We start from the raw sequence: 16,176 nt of genomic DNA, 5'->3' as shown, positions 1-16,176 counted from the left end.
GGACTCAGTCAACAAATATTTTGGGGAAGGTAGTTTAAATCAACACACATCTCTGTTCTCTGAAACCTTTGCTAATTCTAGCATAGATCCTCTCTGCAACAATTACCAACACCACATCTTTTCTATGGATGCATGTGTGTGTGTATATATATATGTGTGTGTGTGTGTATGTGTGTGAAAGAGTATAAAATAGACTAAAAAGATACACAACAAACTTTTAATAGTTTTACCTCTAGAGAATGAGGGAGGAGACCAGGATTGGGGATATGAAGCAAAGGCAAATTTAGTTTTATCTGTAGTGTTTTTAATATTTTAAAAATGTAGAGCTTGCTAAATTACTTGGGTAATTAAAAATAAAGCAAAAATTTATAGAGAAAAAACTGGCAGCAGATATGCCTCAAATGTTCATAGAATGATGATAAGGAGGTATTCCTTTTTGAATATTAGTCTTCGAACTTCACACCATAGGACTGTTTCTTCATAAACAAAGCTAAAATTTTAGGCGTGAGAAAACAACATTGTACTTCTGTTTTTACAACTGCATTCTAGGTATATTTTAAAATAGATCTTCTATTACTAAAAAAGTTTTAAATTCTCGTACTCTCAAGAACTGGCTTTAAAACTATAAAACAGACAGTTCCCACTGAGTCGACTCTGACTCGTGGCAACCCCACTTGTGTTAAAGTGGAACCGTGATCTTTAGGGTTTTCAATGGCTGATTTCTTGGAAGTAGATTGCCAGACCTTTCTTTCGAGGTACCTGTGGGTGGACTTGGATCACCAACCTTTTGATTAGCAGCCAAGTGTGTTAACAGTTTGTACCACCCAAACCAAAACCAAGCCCACTGCTGTCAAGTTGATTCCGACTCATAGTGATCCCATGGGACAGAGTAGAACTGCCCAATAAAGTTTCCAAGGAGTGCTTGGTGGATTCGAACTGATGACATTTTGGTTAGCAGCCATAGGTCTTAACCACTATACCAGCAGGGTTTCCTTGTACCACCTAGGAAGTTTAAAACCATAGCTGTAACAGGTATGAGGGACTCTGTTTATATGTATAGAGGGTTGGATCTCAGTTTTGTGGGGCCTAAAGTTTTTATAGTTTTAAAGACCCATTTTAAGAAAGAGTACAAAATTATGAATGCAGAATTGCTACAGCCCCTCCCAAGGTCTTGAGGGGGCCCTGAAACTTAAGCTTCATTAGCTTCAAGGTTTGCATATATCTGAAGGGAGGAAAGGAAGGGGCCATGCTTACTGGAAAAAGGCTTCACACTAACACAGGGTTGTTGTGGTGATTGTTTTCCTAACATCTTGGGCAGTATCCCCCCACATGATTTTTTTTTTTTTCTTTCTGCCCTTGACATCAGACAAAGAAAGCAATAGATAGGGCAGTTCTCCTATTAAAAAAAAAAAAAACATTGCAGTCAAGTCAATTCCAACTCATAGTGATCCTATAGGACAGAGTAGAACTGCCCCATTGGGTTTCCAAGGCTGTAAATCTTTATGGAAGCAGATTGCCACATCTTTATCCTGCGGAGCAGCTGGTGGGTTCAAACTGTGACCTTTTGGTTAGCAGCTGAGCAGTTAACCACTGCACCACCAGAGCTCCTTCAGTGCTCCTATTAAAAAAAAAAAAAACCAAACCCCTTGCCATCATCAATTCTGACTCATAGTGACCCTATAGGACAGAGTAGAACTGCTCCATGTGTTTCCAAGGAGCACCTGGTGGATTCAAAGTGCTGACCTTTTGGTTAGCAGCCTGTAGCTGTTAACCACTATGCCACCAGGGTTTCCTATAGCAGGAATAAAAATAATAACAATAAAGCAGATACTTCCATAAATAAGCTAATACATGCAAAGTACAATGGTGCTAGGCACTATTGTACTTTGCATGTATTAGCTTATTTAATCCTTATAAAAACTGCATAAGGTAAGTACTGTGTTTGATCCTTATATGTGAGGAAACTGAGACATCCAGACACATGATGAGTAAGCAACTTGCCACATTGATATTGCTCTCAAGGAGCAGAGCTAGGATTTGAACTTGTACAATCTGTTTTCAAAGCAAATTGATACCTTCTCTCTGAGAATATCAGAAGGGAAGGACTTCAGGGCTCAGCTGCCTTGAAGCCTCTTGGCATTTGTGTTTCCCAACAGGTTTTTTTTTTTTTTTAACCCAAATAAGATTTGTGATTTTGAAGCTTATTTTATGCCGAGGCAGAAAGTATGACACTGGAAGAAGAGCCATATTTAGATTAAACACAAATAATTAAGAGTAGAAAGTTAGTGAGAAAGATATTGCAAAGTACCTTGATATCAGTATTTCATTTCACTTAAAGTTATAGTATTCCTGTCAATACATTGGAACTCTGGTGGTGTAGTGGTTAGGAGCTCAGCTGCTAGCCAAAAGGTCCACAGTTAAAATCCACCAGCTGCTCCTTGGAAACCCTGTGGGGCAGTTCTCCTCCATCCTATAGGGTTGCTTTGAATTGAAATTGACTTGACTGCAATGGATTTTTGGGGTTTTGTTGATATGTTTGGCTGCATTAATAAGGAGTTCTGTTTTTAATGGAAAAAAAATAACAAGACGGAGTAAATAGATGTGTGATCTGTTGTCCTAATCACAATGCCTTTTTGGAGCCTTGCCAGTTAGAGGAGGAGGAACAAAGCCAGTCATTTCTGTCGGAGTGAATCCACAATACAGCGTCTCAGAGGAACGACATCTCCCACAGACCAAACCTTAGAATCTGCAGCTGAAGTGATGTTGTGTATCATGGAGATGGAACAGTTATCCTCAATCTTTTTTTTTTCCTACACTAACATGCTTTTTTTCCTACTCTACATTGTTGTGTGCTGACAAGTCAATTCTGACTCATGGTGACCCTATAGGACAGAGTAGGACTACCCCATAGGTTTCTTAGGCTGTGACCTTTACCAGAGCAGATCACCAGGTCTTTTCTCCCTTGGAGCTGCTGGTGGGTTTGAACTGCCAACCTTGTGGTTAGCAGCCAGGTGCTTAACTGTTTTGCCACCAGGGCTCCTTAAAAAAAAAAAAAAAAACCAGTGCCGAGTCAATACCAGGGCTCCTTACATGGCTCTTAATATCAGTAATTCACTAGTAAGTGGTTCCAAATTGGGGGAAAGACGAAAGTCAATTACATAGATTCTTGGTGGAGGGGGTATGTACATTTTGAGAAAAGAAACTCCAGCCGTGTCTAATTACTGGAATTTTGGGGCTCTCAATTTAGTTATGTATTTCACATAAGGCCGTCCCTGAGTTACGAGTAAGATCTGTTCCTGTGTCTTTAAGTCTTGAAGTTGAATTTGTAGGTAAGTCTGAACAGGTACTTATGGTTCTTATTTAGCCTAACTTCAGTGCACGAAAGGGCTAGAAACCTTTTCAGTGGTTTAAAAGCTGCATATGCAGCAAGTGAAGGAGATTGTAATGAAGAATTTGTCTGGAGGGAAAATTTTTTTTTTTTTTTAGGGACTGGCTCAGTCGTTTCAAAGTGGGAGCAAATTTATATAACATTATAAAAGGAAAGTATGAGTTGTCCCTAAGTCGGATGTTCCTAACCAGAGGACTGCCTGTAACTACAGTACTCTTTTTACCTTTCTTCACCCCTTTTAAAGCTTTATTTTCTTAGGCACGCTGATCAGTCACTTGGATAGTAAACAAAACAATCATGTGAGTCAATATCTTAATATATTGTCTAGGGAGCTTCTTAAGGAGACTTTTCTAGCAAGATAATAAGCAATGACATTGAGTGACATCGTGCCATCAGGATGAATTTTAGTGCCTGATATTTTCTGCATGTGATCATAGAGATTTTCACAGAATTTGCTCCATATTGCACAAAGAAAGGTAAAACTGATAAGTTAGTTTTCAGAAGTTTTTCTGACTCGTTTTACACTGCATAGTGACTTAAAGCAGGTCCAGGGGAGGCAGAGCCACAGTATGCTGGCACTGTCTACATCCTGGCAACCATCAAATGCTTGCTGTTTTTTTTCAACAGTTTGTATTTTGAAGTAATTCTCTCCTATAATACCCATACAGGTCTTGTTAGTTCTTTTATTTAAAAAGAAAAATAGCTCAAATGTGATCCCATCAGTTTATTTTAATTTGCTTTTTCCTCATATTTTTTAGAAATAAGTACAGTTAAAACTGTGCCATGTACTTATAGTCTATCCTATTGTTTCTTTTTAAATTCTGTGATGCCACTTAGCAAAATAAATTGCAAGAAAGTATTTTTTATTGTAAAAATGTTTATTTGCCAATTTATTGCTTTTCATCTGTACAATTTAGTGGTGTCAGTTATATTTATCATGTTGTACAACCGTCACCGGTATCTGTTGCCAAATTTCCATCACCATAAGCAAAAAATCAGAGCTTCCTAAACGACGACTCCCCTTCTTCCCTTCCCTCTTGCCCCTGGTAATCACTAATTAACTTTGGTCTCTATATATTTGTCATTTCTAGATATTTTATATAAGTGACATCATAAAATAGTTGTCCTTTTGTGATAGGTTTCCTTCACTCAGCATAATGTTCTCAAGATTCATCCATGTTGTGGCATGTATCAGGACTTCATTTCTTTTGATGGCTGAGTAGTATTCCGTTGTATGTATATCCAAAAACTAAACCCACTGCCATCAAGTCAATTCCAACTCATAGCAGCCCTATAGGACAGAGTAGAATTGCCCCATAGGGTTTCCAAAGAACGGCTGGTGGATTTGAACTGCCAGCCTTTCTGTTAGCAGCCAAGCTCTTAACCACTGGGCCACCAGGGTTCCTTGTATGTACATACCACGTTTTATTTGTCCATTCCTCTGTTGGTGAACATTTAAGTTGTTTTTACCTTTTGACACTTAATGAATAGTGCTGCAGTGAACACTGGTATATGTGTGTCTGTTTGTATCACTGCTTTCAAGGCTCTTGGGTATATACCTAGGAGTGGAATTGCTGGGTCATATGGTAGTTCTAGGAAACACTGGGGGTGTAGTGGTTAAGTGCTATGGCTACTAACCAAAAGGTCAGCAGTTTGAAACCACCAGGCACTCCTTGGAAACTCTGTGGGGCAGTTCTTCTCTGCCCTGCAGGGTCGCTATAAGTTGGAATTGACTCGATGGCAACGTTTTTTTTTTTCTTATGGTAGTTCTGTGTTTAACTTTTTGAGGAGCCACCAAACTGTTGTCTATAGTGACTGTACCATTTTGCATTCCCACCAGCAATAAGGGTTTCTCCACATCCTTGCCAACATCTGTTGTCTTTATATAAATAAAATATAATGAATACATAGAAAATATTCAAATTATGGCTTGATATCATGTAATACAAGTCTTTAACTATAAACTGAGAAAGAACCTAAAATGGCAGCCTACCTATAAGGTTTATTAAATATGATAGATAGTTAAATATCCTCTCCCTAACCAAAGTACAGTATCAAGCACCATAAGTGCTACCTAACTATGTAAAGTAGGTTCTGTTCCTTAAAAACAGGTGGTCAGTCGAACCGTTGTAAATATGAATTAGATTTTCTCTTTTTGTAATCATAAAAATAGAAATGTTTTTGTGGCAAAAAAAATTTGCCCAAGGATTTACTATAAAATATGTTTAAGAGTGTAATAGATTTATAAATATTGTGATTTAAAGAAGTAAAAATTTTTGAAGTAAAGTAACAATAAAAGTGTTGTTGATGTTCACCTTGAAGCTTTATTCCCACAGAACAAGGGCTGCGTGAGGGGAAGAGCCTAAGCGATAGCTCTGCTGTGTGCAGTCAGGTTTTCTTCTTCTGGTGCCGTTTTTTTTTTGCTTAGAGATGTTGGCCAGAGCTGCAGCTCAGCTTTTATTTCCATGCCGTCAACTAGGATAATGTTAATTCGGCTATGAGTGTATATCACGGTTAAGTTTGTTAATACATTAAATGATACCCGCTAGTACTGTCAACTTGGTGACATATGAAAATTCTTGGTTATAGTTCTGACTGTAGGGTCACTGCCAGAGGCTGTTAATTTTGATGAGATTTTCCCTCTAGTTGTAATCATTTTAATGTAGTGTTCCAAGGTTTGTTGTAGGCAGTAACACATCTCCTTGAGAAGATTAAATTCAGTGCCTTCTGCCTAAAGGGTGAGCTGTAATGCATTACATACGTTTAGATCTCTGCCGCCTGATTCTGTTTAATACTCTCTTCCTGTCATTTTTTTGTGGCCCTCGTGGTACAGTGGTTAAGAGCTTGGCTGCTAACCAAGAGGTTGGCAGTTCTAATCCACCAGCGACTCCTTGGAAACCCTATGGGACAGTTCTACCTTTTCCCATAGGATCACTATGAGTTGAAATCAACTCAATGGCAATGATTTTTCTTTTTTTTTTTTAATCATTTTTCTTAGGTCTGTACCCCCCAAGAGCCAAGCTGGTAATACAGAGGCATCTCTCATCTTTGACAGATAATGAGCAAGCTGACATCTTTGAACGAGTTCAGGTAACATCATTTATATTTCTTCTGACTAAGATATAAGAAATGAGAAGCAGGTCCTGTTTTAATGAGTGCCTTTTTGCTCCTCTATCTGAAGTTAAAGATACAGAGTGATATTTAATAGTAACTAGAATGCCGGTTTTGCTTTTAGGAGCAGTTAAAATCTTCGCTTTATTTATGTTTACCAAAATGATAAAATCAAGTAAGAATAAAATAAAATGAGAGGTGCTCTGTTGCCGTAGTCTCTTGGTTTGTCTGTTCAACAGAAAATGAAGCCAGTCAGTGACCAGGAAGAAAACGAACTGGTGATTTTACATCTGAGGCAGCTGTGTGAGGCCAAGCAGAGGACACATGCTCACACTGGGGAAGGCCCGTCGGTGAGGTGTTTTCTCTTTGTCTGGTTTGTTTTGTTCACTCCTTTCATATTTTGTCAAAACATTAGATGAAGAAGGCATGTCTTTACTTTGAACTCTTATCTTTTTGAGGGCAAAAATCCTATCACACTTTTTTCCCCCAGCATTTTAGGGGTTTTACAGGAAATTTTAGCAGACATTGTTGCATGGAGATAAACTAATGGTGGTTTTAAAATGTAAAAACATTTATAGTTTTTAGTATAAAAACGGAGGCCTGGTGGCACAGTGGTTAAGCGTTTGACTGCTAACCAAAAGGTTGGCAGTTTGAATCCACCAGCCACTCCTTGGAAACCCTAGGGGACAGTTCTACTCTGTGCTGTAGGGTCACTGTGAGTAGGAATTGACTCAATGGCAATGACTTTGGTTTTTGGTTTTTATTATAAAAGAAGGGATAACAAATGTTCATGATTTAGAATGAAAATATATTTTTAGTTATATTAGTTCATTATTTTGTTTCAATTTCTTTTGAACATTTTATTAAAAGCTTGCTGTTGTCGTTAGTTGCCGCTGAGTTGATTATTACTCCCGGTGACCCCATGTAGAGCAGAGTGGAACTGCTTCATAGGGTTTTCAAGGCTGTGACCTTTCAGAAGCAGAGTACCAGTCCTGCCCTCGGAAGACAGGCCTCTGAATGGGTTTGAACTGCCAAGCTTTCGGCTACTAGTCAAGTGCTCAACTGTTTTTGCCACCGAGGGGCAAAAGCGCAGGCACAAGCTTAGACAGCCTGAGTGGTAAAGGGCCAGGGCATAGTATTATGTATGTGGCGGCCCCAGTGGCAAATCAAAGATGATAGCTTTGTGCACATGGGTTAGAATGTTTTTCCAGCTGTGCGTGGGTAAAGCAAAGCCATCAGCAGTAGCATCATAAGAGAATCATGATGTAATTATCTCTTAATAACACTAGTTCGTTATATCTTTATTTCAACCCGTATTTAGAACAAGTCACATATTACTTGATGAGTACCCATTCCTTCATTTAGTCATTGAACAAGCACCTTTTCAGAAATTTCTATGAGCCACACTGTGTGCTTTAGTAGTGACAAAAAAAAAAGATAAATGAACAGTGTCCTCTCTGGAGGAGGGCTCAAACATTCTAAACCCGTTGCCATTGAGGCGATTCCAGCTCATAGAGACTCTATAGGACAGAATAGAATTACCCCACAGAGTTTCCAAGGAGTGGCTGGTGGATTCGAACTGCTGATCTTTTGTTAGCAGCCAAATTCTTAATCACTGCAGCACCAGGGCTCAAGTTCTAAAGGGGAAGGCAGACAGGTAAGTATAATAGAGGCAATAAGTGGCTTTTAGAAAGTAATTTGCAGGGAGAACAAAAGTAGCTACATCTGTCTTTGTTTTGGAGCTTGGATGGAGAGTAAGGGTCAGGGGCGGGGGGAGTATTAAGGAATGCGAAGAGATGAATATTTTGGAAGGACTGGACAGAAACCTTGGTGGCCTAGTGGTTAAGAGCTACGGCTGCTAACCAGAAGGTCAGCAGTTCGAATCCACCAGGCACTCCTTGGAAATCCTATGGGGAAGTTCTACTCTGCCCTTTAGGGTCACTATGAGTCAGAATCGACTCGACGGCAATGGGTTTCGGTTTGGGAATTGTAAGATAAAGTTTGCTAATCTGGAAAGTTGAGGAAGTGTATTTTCCGAGAGCAACATTAAGCACAACGGCATCCAGCGGTGTGACTGGACATATTCCTTTCAGGCACTGAAGAAGGTATCCTGATTTTTCGGGGGCAGGGGGAATAAGGCTGGAAGGAGGAGCAAGTGGAGAGGTGACGAAGGGCCTTAAGTGCTAGGCTGGACATTGTCACTGAAGGATTTCACGTTAAAGCGTGAGAAAATCGGATTTGCACTCTGAAGAGAGTTCCTCTGTCCCTGTGACGGTGGATTTTTAAGGGACTTGGTGGATGTGGTGGTTGGGAGTGTTTGGACAGAAATCATGTTCTCCAATTAGGAGAATTTTGTAATAAAATATGTGAGAAGTGATCGAATGTATTCTATGTACGAGGCAATGGGAATAAATATCAGGCTTGTCCTTTAACTGTGTAGAGGACAAATCAACATGGAATCACATCAAATAAATTAGAATATAGTGTGATTAGTACAATAATATAAGGAGCCCTGGTGGCACAACAGTTAAGTGCTCAACTACAAACCATAGGGTTCATGGTTTGAAACCAACCAGCAGTTCTTTGGGGGAAATACCTGGTGATTTGTTCCCATAGCCTAGAAAACCCTATGGGGCAGCTCTCCGCTGTCATATGGGGTCTCTGTGATTTGAAATCAACTAGACAGTGCCTAACAACACCACCAACAAACAATACGATAATATACGGATGCACAAGACACAGGGATAGCACAGATACATAAATAGATTGAATGATTCTGTCATGGAAATTTTTTTCATCTTAGGTTAGAGGCCTGAACTAGAACACTGGAGATGTGAGGAAGGTGTGAGTGAAGAGCTATTTAGGATGCAGAACCACTAGGACTTAGTGACCAATTGGATGGACACGCAAAGGGAGACAGAGTGAAGAACTGGGAAAGAGAATAAATAGTGGACGCATAGTGGGTGCTCATACAATTCAGCACCATCAGTTAATACTTGGTGATCTAGAAGATAAAGGCCCTACTCACAAATGAAAATGTCATCATAACACAGCTGTTAGCAGACTCCAGCTTTACTAGAAGTTGGTTTGTTTTTTACAACTTATTTCCCATTCCCCCCCACCCCTTGGTATTTGGATATAAAATATGCAAATTGGAATGGATGGTTGTAGTTATTAATCAAAAGAGGAGCAGTAAGAATTGCCATCTCAAATTTAATTTTTGTTAAATGCAGCCGGAATTTATTAGAAGAAAGGAAAGGCATGAAGGAAAGATCTTATTGCTGTCTTTTTTATTATTTACAGTTTTAAAAATTAGACTCTTTGTCTTATAATCTGTGTGTTCATAATGCGGAACCTAAATCATTACTTCTTAACGGAGCTACTGAAGAATTCTTACGCGTTTTAATGGCTTGGTTAAGCCTACACTTAAAGCCTCATTTAACCTTGAATGCTTGCAAACTAAAATTTATCCGTTTTTCTCTCTGTAGACTGTTTCAAATAGTGCAATTCCAGAAAATGCGACAAGCGGTGGGAGGTTCAAACTTGACATTCTGAAAAATAAGGCTAAGAGATCCTTAACCAGTTCCCTGGAAAATATCTTCTCAAGGGTAAGATTAGACTGTGAATCTTTTGGGTATTAATGACCGTGTTTTCTAACTGCTTTGTTTCATTCTCACCTGGCTTATAGAAGATTTCCTTCAAAAAAAAAAAAAACAAAACTAAGACAACATTCATTTAGTTAATACTTATCTAAAATAATCTTTAAAAATAAGTTTCATTCTCAGACCTAGATTTATTCTGGTACCTCTGATACCTGAATTCGAGCAATAGAGATTTAGTAGTAAAGATTTATATAGGGAAAATAAACTATTGATGCCCAATACTATAAGAACTTTTTATCGTTTGCCATATCCCATACAGTTGTAAAGAAGCCCCTCTTAGGGACTGGTAAGAAATGCTGAAAATCATAAGAATAAATTAATGGAAATTTATTTATTCCATTTTAAAAATGAGTAAAATGGTTTGCCTTCCCCTGAACAGTAATGTTAAAGCTGTTAGATATTGGGGCTGGGGGCAGGGAGCCACTGGATCAGAGCAGAGAGTGTACGCTGTCTGGGGTATAGAGTGTGAAGGTGTTCCAGTGCAGCCTGTGGGAACAGAGTGTGGTCAGGAAGGCATCTGCATTGGAAAATAGGCTGGTTCGGGAAGTTGGAGCTTGAATGGGTAAGGTGGACATCCCTGCAGAGAATGGTCTAGCATGGGTAGGCAAGGTGTTCACGTAGCAAGACGCCAAGTGTGAGGAGCTGGAGTCTGAGCAGGGTGAGGATGGTTTAAATGTGTGGGAGTGGCAGCCTGAGTTGGAAGAGGGGGTATCTGTGTGGTGGCAGCTGTGGAGATTGGTTACTTACAGAGGGACTGATCACATAAGTAAATATATTAAAGATAGTGGGGTCCAGGGAAAAGGGAATTACAAATATGAAGAGACAAGAAATTAGAATGAACTCTGCATTGTTGGATTTGACTTAGAGGTATCAATATGAACTTACGGCTTTTAATGTATATATATTTCGAAGTAAATATAGGTATAAATATGTACATATGGTCCTTAATTCTGTCCTGTGAGAGGACCTGGGAGCAGCTTTCCTATGTTGTTAGGTGCAATAGAGTCTATTTCAACTCACAGCAACCCCATGTGACAGAGTAGAACTGCCCCATAGGTTTTCCTGGCTGTAATCTTTACAGAAGCAGATCACAGGTCTTTCTCCGTCGGAGCCTCTGAGTAAGTTTCAACTTTCAACCTTTTGTTTAGCAGCCGAGCTCTTAAGCGTTTGTGCCACCAGGGCTCCTTAGCTTTCCCATAAAACCAAAAAACCAAACCCATTGCAGTCGAGTCAATTCCGACTCATAGTGACCCTATAGGACAGGGTGGAACTGCCCCATGGGGCTTCCAAGGAGCAGCTCGTAGATTCAAACTGCCGACCTTTTGGTTAACAGCTGAGCTCTTAACCCCTGCACCACCAGGGTAATAACCCTGTTTGGGTGACATCTAGTACCCAGACTTTGGTTTCTGTGTATATTCTCCACTAAAAGAAACCAGGGCTTCTGGGAGAAATGAGTGAGCCCAGAGCTGCAGGGAGAGTGCAAGAGGACCTGAAATATCTTGGTGTCCTAGATAGTAAGGCAGTGCTCAAAGAAGGACAGAGATATAAAAATGTAAAGACCTTGAAAGGGCTGGCACTGGCTATGTCTCAGTCAATATAAGCATCAAAATAATTGATGACAACAGATTATAACCTGTTGAATAATAGGAAACCATGAGTCTATTCTGACATAAAAAATAAATAATAAATGAATACATTGAAAATTTGATATGAATAGAATACTGGATGTAATTAATACTAGTTACAAGAGGTAGAGGAGCTTCTCCATTTAAAAAAAAAAAAAAGGAATGCTAGGAGAGCTATAAATTAGTGATATATATTGTCAGAGAAATCCTTGTTTGGATTTAAAAAGCAAGCCCACCAACCAAACCCACTACTGTTGAGTCAATTCCAACTCATAGAGACACTGTAGGACATAAGAGAGCAGCCCCATAGGGTTTCCAAGGCTGTAAATCTTTAACAGAAACAGACTACCACGTCTTTCTCCTGCGGAGCATCTGGTGGGTTTCAACTGCCAGCTTATTGGTTAGTGGCCAAGTGCTTTAACCACAGCACCACTGGAACTCCTTTAAAAGGCAAGATGCCGTATAAATTGTGGTATTATTTTTGCAAGGGAGGGGGAGGGTGTTTTTTCACTTTTTAACAGAGAAAAGAACAGATGGCTATTTAAAGCAACTGGCTCCAAGGTTCATGAGCGAGGTAAAAGCTCATTTATACAGGCCCTTTGTGAAGACCAATGCTTTGGTGGTGCAGTGGTTAAGAGCTCAGCTGCTAACCAAAAGGTCAGCAGTTCAAATCCACCAGCCACTCCTTGGAAACCACATGGGGTGGTTCTGTTCTGTCCATAAGGTCGCTATGAGTAGAAATCTACTCAATTACAATAGGTTTTGTAAAGTTAGCATAACCTTCAGAAAAGATTCAGAGTGTAGGCCCAGAGAAACAGAGCGTTAAGTTTTTGAGGAAGTACTGTAAATCAAGGCATTTCTGTTTATTTTAAACTTGTTTTTTAGTGTATCTGAAGTGAATTTGTTAGGCAAATGGTAACAGTTAGTTAAGTACTTTAACAAAGAACTTATTTCATAGACGTAAACAGTTCAGTGAGTCTGATCTTCCCCTCTGCTCAGTCTTGGCTGTACGACAGCATCATCAGCAGAGCTCTCTGAATACATAGACTCCTGAGGCCAGCCCCTGAAGTACTACATCAAAATAGCAGGGGCGTGGGGTTGAGTCATCCACGTGGTTTGGAAATGCCACAGGTAACTCTGATGTACAGCCTCAATTTGGCATCTTAACTCACTGTATGTGATTACTTATTCTTTGGGGGGCCTTTTGTTCTTAACAGGTGGCCCCACACCAGCAACATCATCGCGCCTGGGAACTTGTTAGGAATACGTATGCTCAGGGTCTACCCCAGGTGTCTTGAATAAGAAACTCTGGGAGTGAGATCCAGCACTCGGTGTTTTCACAAGGCCTCCTGATGATCTTCATGTGTGCACCAAATTCTGAGACCTGCTACTCTTGTTGTTAGCTGTCTTTGAGTCCCCCTACCCCTTGGTGACCTTGTGTATACTGCAACAAAACACCGTTTCCATGACTGGTTGTAGATCAGACCGTTGTGATGCATAGGGTTTTCACTGGCTGATTTCTGGAAGTACATTGCCAGGCCTTTCTTCCTAGTCTGTCTTAGTTTACAAGCTCCACTGAAACCTGTTCAACATCATAAAAACATGCAAGGCTCCACTAACAAACAGGAGTGGCTGTACATGAGCTGTTCGTGAAGCACTAACGTCATAAACAGATTATCCTTATCCACTAGTATCAGCTACATGAACTGAACACATGGTGTTTAGTGAGAGCTTTAGTAGAAAGACCATTTAAGTAGGTGGTTCAGAGACTGGAATTCAAGACCTGGCCCCAGCAGATTTTGTTTTTGATCTTGGACACATTATTTACCTTTTCTAAATCATGGTTTGCCCATTCATGAAATCATATACAAATGCCTGCTTAGTTTGCATTATTGTGAGGATTAAATGTCAGTATCTTAGGAAAATATCACACTATAGAGGTGTGAGCCCTGGTGCCGAAGTGGCTCAGAGCTCGTCTGCTAGCCAAAAGGTCAGCAGTTTGAATATACCAGCTGCTCCTTAGAAACCCTAGGGGGTTCTGCTCTGTCCTGTGGGGTCACTGTGAGTCAGAATCTACTTGACGGCAACAGGTTTTGGTTTTTCTAGAGGTAAGATGGTATATACAGTAGTTTATGAATTGATTTGGGTCCCCCCAAAATAATGTGTTGTAAATTTGAACCCATGTACCTGTGGAAGTAATCCCATTTGGGAATAGGGTTTTCTTTGTTAGGTTAATAAGTCCATGTCACTGTAGGGTGTATTTTAAGCCAATCTGAGATATAAAAAGAGCAGATTAGGCACAGAAGCAAGGACAAATGGAGTAAGATTGGTGCCACATGAAGATTACCAATGGAGAAAGAGAAGCTGAAAAGAGACAAGGATGTTCCATCCATAGGCAACACAGACAGAAAGCGTTCCCCTAGAGCCAGTGCCCCTGAATTCAGATTTCTAGCCTCCTAAACTGTGAGAGGAAACCCTGGTGGTGTAGTGGTTAAAAGCTACATCTGCTGACCAAAAGGTTGACAGTTCAGATCCACCAGGTGCTGCTTGGAAACTCTGTGGGGCAGTTATACTCTGTCCTATAGGGTTGCTATGAGTTGGAATCGACCCGATGGCAATGGGTCTTTTTTGTTTGATTGTTTAAACTGTGAGAAAATAAATTTCTGTTCATTCACTCTTGATAGAAGAGTAGAGTATGACTCTCTTGAGCCCCATCTCGTACCTTGGCATTGTGCACAGTGCTTGGGTGGCTGACTTTGAAGTGTCTCCGACATGCCTTGAATTGCTGGAATGACTATTTTGGCAAGGGCATACACAGCCAATCTATTTTGGTCAAGGTGGATATAGTAACTTCTGTGTCCCAAAGTGCTGCCAACTGCCATCAATTATGTGATCTAACAAGGTCTTTCACCACTCGTCTGTCAGTTTGTTGTACTGTGGTGACGTACATGTTGCTGTGACGCTGGGAGCTATGCCACTGATATCTCAAATACTAGCAAAGTCACTCTGGTGGATAGGTTTCAGTGGAGCTTCCAGACTAAGGCAGACTGGAAAGAAGGTGATCTATTTCTGGGAAAATTGGCCAGTGGAAACCTTATGGAAGCAGTGGAACAGTGTCTGATATAGTGCCAGAATATGAGCCCCTCAGGTTGGAAGGCATACAAAATACTACCTGAGAAAGCTGCCTCCACAGAGAGTCAACCTTAATGACATGGATGGAGCTTTTAGGAACTTCATTTGTTGATGTGGCATGACTCAAAATGAGTAGAAACAGCTGCAAATGTTCATTAATAATTGGAGTGTGGAATGTACAAAGTATGAATCAAGCAAAATTGGAAGTTGTCAGAAATGAAATGGAACACATGAAAATCCATATCCTAGACATTCAAACTCCTTGCCATTTAGTCGATTCCGACTCATAGCAACCTTATAGGTCAGAGTAGAACTGCCCCATAGGGGTTCCAAGGATTAGCTGGTGGATTTGAACTGTGGACCTTTTGGTTAACAGCTGAGCTCTTAATCACTGTGCCACCAGAGCTCCGTCCTAGGTATTAGTGAGCTGAAATGTACTGATATTGGCCATTCATATGTTCTACCATGCTGGGAATGACAAATTGAAGAGGAACAGTGTCGAATTCATCCCCTCTGCCAAAAAAAAATCTCAGGATCTATCCTGAAATACAGTGCTGCCAGTGATAGGATAATATCCATATGCCTACAAGGAAGACCATTAATAAAACTCTTAGTCAAATCTATGCACCAACCACTAATGCCAAAGATGAATAAACTGAAGATTTTTACCAAGCTTTGCAGTCTGAAATTGGTCAAACATGCAGTCAGGATGCATTGATAATTACTGTTGATTGGAATGTGAAAGTTGGAAACAAAGAAGAAAAGATCAGTAGTTGGAAAATATGGCCTTGATGATAGCAATGATACGGGAGATCGAATGGTAGAATTTTGCAAGACCAATGATTTATTCGTTGGAAATACCTTTTTTCAACCACAGTAAATAGCTACGGTCTTGGTTATCTAGTACTGCTATGACAGAAATACCACAGATGGGTTGCTTTAACAAAGAAATTTATTCTCTTACAGTCAAGGAGGCTAGAAGCCTGAATTCAGGGTGCCAGCTCCAGGGGAAGGCTTTTTGTCTCTGTGGCTCTGGAGGAAGGTCCTTATCATTAATCTTCCCCTGGACTATGAGATTCTTAGCACAGGGACCCTGGGTACAAAGGACACACTCTGCTTCTGGCACTAGCTTTTTGGTGATATGAGGTCACCAAGTCTCCCTGCTCACTTCTTTCTTTTACATCTCTAAAGAGATTGTCTTACAACAAAACTAATCTTGTAGATTGAGTCTTACCTCATTAGCATAACTGCCTCTAAT

At 40.1% G+C, this 16,176-nt stretch overlaps 1 protein-coding gene across 6 annotated transcripts in view; it reads left to right on the top strand.

Moving 5' to 3' along the window:
* The window catches only part of TBC1D4 (TBC1 domain family member 4), a 233,734-nt gene that overhangs the window by 162,234 nt on the left and 55,324 nt on the right, over positions 1-16,176 (top strand). For all 6 annotated transcript variants that reach the window (XM_049853000.1, XM_049852995.1, XM_049852996.1 and 3 more), the window contains exons 6-8: positions 6,387-6,478; positions 6,739-6,849; positions 9,988-10,107. In XM_049853000.1, the coding sequence (XP_049708957.1) occupies positions 6,387-6,478; positions 6,739-6,849; positions 9,988-10,107 (323 nt within the window). The remainder of the gene's footprint in view (positions 1-6,386; positions 6,479-6,738; positions 6,850-9,987; positions 10,108-16,176) is intronic.

This window comes from Elephas maximus, chromosome 14, assembly GCF_024166365.1.
Source record: "Elephas maximus indicus isolate mEleMax1 chromosome 14, mEleMax1 primary haplotype, whole genome shotgun sequence".
NCBI lineage: Eukaryota > Metazoa > Chordata > Mammalia > Proboscidea > Elephantidae > Elephas > Elephas maximus.
The sequence above is the reverse complement of the archived record's forward strand: the minus strand, read 5'-3'. Positions and strand labels throughout refer to the sequence as shown.